Raw genomic sequence first — 7,892 nt, 5'->3', positions numbered from 1 at the left:
AGAGGGCCCACTTGTAATGTTTGTGTGACAAAAAAGCCAAGGCAAATCCTCGCAATGGAATCAGATAATCACCAACCTGTGAAGAGCCTGCCCCAATCCACATCCGTACAAACCCTCCCCCCACACCTCAACCACCCAGGATTAACTGTCTGTTTGGCTAATAATTTTAATCTACCGAGGAGAAGAGGTCCCCGAATGGGCGACAGGACTTGGAATCAACATCGAATCCTTCAACCCCCTTTCTTTACGTTCCCTCCAGCGGGGAAAACTTTTAATCCGACGTTACGGAGCGGACGAGCCTGTCCCGGGACGAAAACGACGTCCTTCCAGACGGCCGCCAGACTGTCGTCCGGTGGAATGTACGCATCAGAGATGGGGCCTTGTGTACAAAACGAGGCGGGCGCGGCAAAGTGGGGGCGCTAAGGGGCCGCCGGGGTCAAGACATGTCTGGGCTGCATCTGGAGAAGGGATGGTTCGAAAAAAGATGATTTGAACGGGTAGTAAATTAGCCACTGTGCTATAGGTAAACCCTAAAGATAAAAAATAACATCACTCTAAAAACACTTGGGTCAAAAAATGGGACCAACACAAAACTATTTTTGGGCTAATTAAAAAGAAAAAATACCTGGACTGTTTAGTATGAAGTTAACTATTTTGGGGGGTGTTATCTTAAAAAACACACTTTTAATAGCAGAATTCTTTGTACAGAAAAAATAAACCAAAGTTTTAAACAAACTTTGTGGGGGTTGTTCTTGAGAACAACATATGACACCGGGTCAAATCATGCCAAGTATTGGGTTGGTCCATTTGTGACCCAAACTTGGGTTGTATACAGCCCAACTGTTTTTAGTCTGAAATATTTTCTAATTAATACAAGCCTTCAGGATTTATCAGAGTCCAGTAAAACATATTAATAAGACGATGTAACAATATATGTAATTTTTTGAAATCCAAGACAAAAAAAAACAGCCCAGTACTGAAAATTGATTGTTCACTCTAAAAATGATGGGTCAAAAATAACCCCCAAAAATGAAAATAAATAAATAACCCAAATTTGGATTAAAATAAATGGAGCAACCCTATGTCCTCTCTGTTTTGCATAAACAACCCCCGATTAATATGTTGATAGTTAAGTTGTTTTTGTAAAGTAGAATTAAGCAATTTTTTTTTTTTTTTTTTTTAAATAACACTTCCCCAGGTTGATTGATTGCATACAAGACCATTTTGTTTGTTTTGTTAAGAGCATTATCTTATCAAAGAGGCACTAAGATGAGTCGATTTGACGCAAGGATTGGTTTGGTACCAATTCATACCAAAGCCTTTTTAGAGTAAAAATTAAATGATGCATTTTTTCTCATACACACACGCACACACACACCCAGACACACACGCACACAAATATAGCTATACATATGTTAGCGCTGCATAACATTGATACTGATACTAGACTACCCAAAGACCATAATTCAAGGGAAATTGTATTACAACACAGGTCAAAATATATTAAAAATATTAGTGATATTTGTATTTGATATTGGGAACTACTCGAGGATCGCAAACGTGAGCTGGTATCTGTCTGAAAAAAAAGTTCTATTGAACATCCCTTTGATTGTTGCTGTATGAAGTGGGAGTTTAGATATCCTGTTTGGATGGGGCACTGTGGCCCCCACCCCCATCTGCGAGGCACGCCACTATATAAATGGGGGCTACGGCGCAGCTGCTCGTCACATCATTTTTTACCACTCAAGATCTCATAATGGATTTCCTCCACGCTTGCGTCCTTTGCACAGCTTTCCTCGGTTTGACCACGGGTTTTACGCACCAGGATATGAAAGAGGCGCTCCTGCAAAAACTGGGTTTGGACGAGGTTCCCAACATCCAGAAGAGAGATTTGGAAAACCTGGTGGTTCCGGCCCACGTCCGGAGCAAGTACGCGTCCATGCTGAAGATGCACCACAGCAGAAGGCGCAGGTCCGCGCCGAGCCTGGCTGGCATTTTGAGAGGGATTCCCGGCAACGCTGGTAGGAATTGCGTAAATTACGCACGGTAGTGCGTCCTCACCGGTGCCGATTTATGAGTGTTAATATAGTTTGTGTTTAATTGGTAGATATTTCCGGTGAATATGTGTACTCCGACACCACTCGGCAACGAATGGTATTCGACATGGAATCCATGATCCCGGACAACAGCGAAGTGACCATGGCCGAGCTGAAACTCTACCAGAAGGCATCGCACCACAAGCGCCTCGCCGTGGATAGGAAGAACTACAGGTCCGTTAGCAACGCCCGGGTCAGCGTCTACTGGGTTGAGGAGATGCCAGACGGAACCAACCGCACCTCGTTGGTGGACTCGCGGTAAGACGCACAAGCCCTTCATTAAGTCGCGATCTAATTGAATGCCAGGAAATGTAATTAAGACCTCGTCGTTGATTTTCCCAGGTTGGTGGCCATTCACGAAACAGGCTGGAAGAGCTTTGATGTGACCCAGGCGGTGCATTACTGGGCAAAGACGCAGAGGCGGCACGGGGCGCCCATGCACCTGGAGGTGTGGATCGAGGGCGAGAGACCCGGCAGCTACGCGGCGGAGGCGGCCAAAAGTGTGCGCTTTGCCACCCAGGAGCAGACGGCGGCGGGCAACACCTTGGCTAAACCCGAGCTTGTCCTCTACACACTCGACCTCGAAGAGTTCGGGTAAGGGCGATGCTTTTGATATGCAGGATATGGGGGCTATGTGACAATTACCCCCACAACACTTTTTTGGGTGTATTTACTTTGCACGACGGCAGGGGGGTGTCAGTGCTCATGTTCAAGTTACGGTTGTAGAAATCAACAAAGGTGGGGGTCGAATCCTCTATGCATGGCACTATTTTGCTTTTTTGTTTTGTCTGTGTGTTTAAGTGGAAATTTGCCTTTTTTGTTTTGTTTAGTGGTTACTCTCATTTGATTAGTTTTGATTTTGATTTGTTGCACTAGACTCAGAATCTGCATTTGCATTCTTGACAAAAAGTGCTCATTTCCCTCTCTTGTGACACGATAAGCGCTTAAAATGTAGTTTTGGAGAAAAAGCCTGTTACAATCGCTACATTCACTTGAGTTTGCACATTTTCTCATCATATTCCTAAAATTCATACCCTAAAAGCATTTTAATAGCATTTTTTTACGAAATAACTGAGCATATGAATCTTAACATACAAATATATGATATAGGGTTCTGGAATTTAGCCCAGCTCATTCAAAACACATGATAATATCATCAAATAAGGACGGGGGATTACAATACCAGGAGATGATACAAGTGCCAGCTTCGTTTTTTTATCAGTAGTCACAATAGTGTCCTCTAGTGATGAGTCTGCAATCGTCATCTAGAAAGCGAGAAATTGCAGAACTGATTAACTGTTGTGGAATAAAGAAACTGTAAAATACAATTTAATAAATGTAATTTTGAATGGACTGGGAGTCGACTACAACGTTTTTTTCTGGGCAAGAAAACAACGACCATTGAAAAAATTTCAGAAGTAGTAAATTGTTGTTAATTTTGATGTAATTAAAATATAAAAATACATAAAAGGGGTTACCTGACCCTGGTGACCTCATTTGTAGTGGCCTACAAGTGGCAAAATGTCTGACGCCTGCAGTGTTAGATTTGTTTCTAAATTATAGTAGACAACATTTTTCGAAATGTTATTGTCGGCAGAAAAAAATATTATTGTAAAAAATGCAAATTTGACGTCTCAATAGTTTTTTACCAGTCTTCTGACTCAGTTGTCGACAACTTTTTCCGTTTTATGTTTGACTATAACCTTGGACCCGGCCAATCAATAACGTTAGTAATAATAACAACAACAACAATAGTAATAATCGTAATAATGATACAAATTATTATTGTAGTACGGCCAAATCCAATGAGAAAAAGGGATCTATATGACATAAAAAGGCATTTGATTTCATCTCATTTTCACGGTATTTTTTACTCAAGATATCACGTTGTATGACATGTTTCGACTGAATTATTTCCCATAATGCTCCGTTACAACATTGTGCATAGAGGCGCCGTGACAAAGAATAGTGAGATGAGATAAATTCAAATGTGTTTTCCTTTGGGTATCCACAATCCAAGTGGCCTAAATGATGGGTCCGGCGCGCTCACTGCCATGATCCAGGTTCAATTCCCGTTGCATCCAATTCTGAGTAAATTAGGTCAGTGATGTTAGCGGACTGATCTATCATTGCTTAGTTAGAGTTATTTATTACTCTAGAATGTGTAATGTGCACTCAAACTTTTTTTAGATGAAAAAATGTGTGGTTGCCAACTATTGTTCTAACCTACCTGTGTTATTTTCCAGTTCCGGTGGGGACTGCGAAGCCAACCAAGGCAAGGCCACCTGCTGCCGGGAGCAGTACTTCATCGACTTCCGGGCCCTGACTTGGACTCAGTACTGGATCATCGAGCCTGCGGGCTACCAGGCTTTCCGTTGCACAGGGAGCTGTCGGCAACCCAAGCGCCACTTCGGCTATGGAGAACGTCGCTGCTCTGTGTCCGAGAGCGCCCCCTTGCCCATCATGTACTTGGTGAAAAAGGGCGACTACACCGAGATCGAAGTGGCCGAGTTCCCCAACATGATCGTGGAGAGGTGTGCCTGTGCCATGGACAATGTCTCCGTGGTCTGAAGCAGATTCAGTGTTGGTGTATTTAGTACTTCATATTTAAACGGACAATCGTGTGCGAGTTAGCCCGCACTCCTTCACAAGAGCACTTGGTTTTGTATATTGTGTACAGTTGGAAATTGTTTTTATTTGGAATTTGCATGCATTCGCTGGAATTGTGTTGCAAATTTAGAGTTGCTAAAATAAAGTATTTTGTAAAACACATGAGTCCTTCGTTATTTAAAGTGACAGCCTGAAATCATTCACGACAACACGTAGTTGTAGCTTGGAATGGAGCTTTAAGGTGCATTGAGTAATATTTGACCACTAGATGGCACTGTATTGTCTAATGCGAACAATAAAAACATTCCTAAATGAGCACACCGTAACAGAAAGATGCAAGACAAACATGGGAGCGACGACTAAGTCTGGATTCTGTCATGTAAAAGAAATACAAATTTCTCGACCTATGAATATTTATAAAGGTTAACATTGGTACGAAAGTTCATGTATTTTGCCTTGATACAAATCAATATTTTTTTTGCTGAATGAAGGTTTTTTTGGTACCACTAGGAGGCATTAAAATTACACACTGTCTCTTTAAGCATGTGCATTCAAGGCAGTGCAAAGGATACCACTTCGAAACATTCATAAGCTAAATTCCATATGTCTCATGCATTCAGATTAAAACTAGCGAGCAACAGAACATGAACGTTTACGTCGATTAAAGCAGCAACTAACAACTATTTTCCTTCTCGATGAATGTGTCAATTTTTTCTTGATTGATCAACGAGTCGCGGGTGTGCTTGAGCCCATCCCAGGTATCCTCGGGCAGTGGGCAGGGGATACCCTGAACTAGTTGCCAGCGGGGCACCAAAGAAATACAAGTCACTCTTTCACATCTAGGGGCAATTTGGACCAGCCTATCAATCTGACATGCATGTTTTTGGAATGTGGTAGGAAACAGCAGTGCCAGGAAGAAACCAACACAGGCCAACACGGGGAGAACATGCAAACTATGCATGGGGAGGCCAATTTTTTTTCTCATTTTCCTTTGTGGGGATGGGTGTCATTTTCTTTGTTTTTATATTGAATATGTATTCCCTGCAAAGACAAAATGGAATAGGGGTAGGCACTTAAAAGTTTCAGCTTTAGCCTTCTCACTTGTGCACATGTTTATGTAGGGTATAAATGTATTGTACAGTCAAGTCACACATATACGGCTGTTCTTTGTGCTAATGGTTTATTCTTTATTATTTTCTTTAAATATTAACGATAGGTGTTATTTTTTGTGGTGCGCCTAAGCAAAAAGCCACAAACAAAAAATTATACAACATTATGAAATGTGTTGGACGGATATAAAAATAGAGCACAAAATAACAAAATCTTTTACAATATAAAACAATACAAAATCCAAGTGTTTGTGAACTAGCTTAAAACTAAACAAAAATACATACCATTTTATGCCATACCCCTGCAAATATGTAGACTATTTCAATGCACTCTCTTTATGCATTGAATCAACACGCAACACAATGAATCGAAGATTCATTTTGTTTCCAATGCTTTTAATAGTTGATTTTAATCAATTTTATCGATCCGTTATTGCAACCCTAGTGTCACTTCCTGCAAGCGACAACAAAAGACGAACCAAGCTGTATACACCTGGAGCGGCTGATAAGAGTGAATACCAGAAGTGAGTCAAAGCGGGTGTAAGTGGCTAACTTTAGTGGCAGAAGCTACTAAAAGTAAAAAACAAGCGTTGGGAGCCTAAATCACAGGATTCAGCATATAAACTACATCAACTACTTTATATACTGACCAATCCCAAACACTGAGGGCCACATCAGTGTTATGGCTGTCTTCAAAGGGCTTAATGTAACTACTCCTCTAAAGACATTCACTACAGTTGCTCTGAAAGAAAAATGTAGCTAAACTTACATAATATGTTGTTTACTTAATACAACAAAATCATCTTGGGCATTTTTAGGATAATTTTTCAATTCCACTCACTAGCATTGATATTGAAACACTGCTGTGCAGTGGTCCTGAGCAGTCAGTTCGCGCCTATATCATAGTTTACAGGCATTGTGGGAATTGTAGTTTTTGGTCAAGAGCAATCGTGAACACTTTATTTCTAGTTGCTCCGAAATTTTACGTCCCTGTGGGCCACATAAAATGACGTAGCAGGCCACATGAGTCAAACTCATGGCTCGTGTCCTACACCTTAGATGAGCTTCGATCCTTTAAAAGTTATAAGAAAATCATTTAATTACGCAGTTTACAACCTTATATGTTATTTTAAATAAAACGCTGGAATCTGAGCGCGACCTCTTTGACTTGTGTTGATGGTGGACGCATCAGGTTAGCACTGCTCGTTCTATGCGTTTATACTGTCATTGGCGTCGGTTTTAAGAGTATTGTTAATTATTAATTTTACAATTCTAACCATTTTAACATAGTTAGAAGTAAAGCAGCCGAGTCCTGCCATGGCCGGGCATTATACCTGCGGGCGGAGACGTAACTGCGTGAGATTCTTGCTCAAAGATGTTGTGGCAATTGCGGAGGGAATGTCAAGGACGGATTTTATTAACAAGTTTGTTGAAAAGATTCTGAAGTTTAAAAAGGAGGAGGTACATGCTGTCATAAAAATGACTTCTGGCAAAGGCTTTGATGTGAGTTTTGAAATGGCAGCTCTTTATCAAGAGTTTTGGAATCGCTTTGAGGGAGTGAGGTCCCAGTTTTCAGGATTTACAGTGGAGAAGCTGACTGATAATGCTAACAAGATTGTCATTGTTAGAATTTTTAGTGAAATAATCAGTGCTGATGACGTCTGTTATTGGTTGAGTAGATACTGCTCAGTAAAAGGCCAGGCTATGAAGGTGAGGTGTGAGAGAGGCTATTGGACTGGTGCCTGGAGGGTACCAGTCCAACTACGGCAAGATCCTCAGGGCTTTCAGGGACTGAAACAAATCCGTCGACTATATTCCTGGGGGAAAACCGTGGCTTTATCCACTATCAAGGGCAACCGAAACTCTGTCACAAATGTGGTGAGCATGGGCATCTGGCTGAGGTATGTGATCGAATTTTTTGTGGAAAGTGCAGAAAAATTGGACATTCCTTTGAGGAATGTATCAATAGCAGAAAATGCAATCTCTGTGGAGAAACGAATCACCTCTTTAGAAACTGCCCGAATTCGTTTGCTAACAAATTGAAAGCTAGGAAGGCAGTTAACAAAGACAACAAAGA

The 7,892-nt window shown here is 41.3% G+C and overlaps 1 protein-coding gene across 1 annotated transcript; it reads left to right on the top strand.

Annotated features, from left to right (window-relative positions):
• Positions 1 to 1,750: 1,750 nt before the first annotated feature.
• Positions 1,751 to 4,739, top strand: lft1 (lefty1). Its single transcript, XM_088325159.1, has 4 exons — positions 1,751 to 2,021; positions 2,108 to 2,354; positions 2,439 to 2,690; positions 4,343 to 4,739. Exons 1-4 carry the CDS (start codon positions 1,757 to 1,759, stop codon positions 4,665 to 4,667), a joined length of 1,089 nt encoding a protein of 362 aa, XP_088181285.1. The 5' UTR covers positions 1,751 to 1,756; the 3' UTR covers positions 4,668 to 4,739.
• Positions 4,740 to 7,892: the final 3,153 nt, after the last annotated feature.

Source organism: Urocampus carinirostris, chromosome 20, assembly GCF_059441175.1.
Source record: "Urocampus carinirostris isolate Australia breed hairy pipefish chromosome 20, RoL_Ucar_1.0, whole genome shotgun sequence".
In the NCBI taxonomy this organism is placed as follows: domain Eukaryota; kingdom Metazoa; phylum Chordata; class Actinopteri; order Syngnathiformes; family Syngnathidae; genus Urocampus; species Urocampus carinirostris.
The sequence above is the reverse complement of the archived record's forward strand: the minus strand, read 5'-3'. Positions and strand labels throughout refer to the sequence as shown.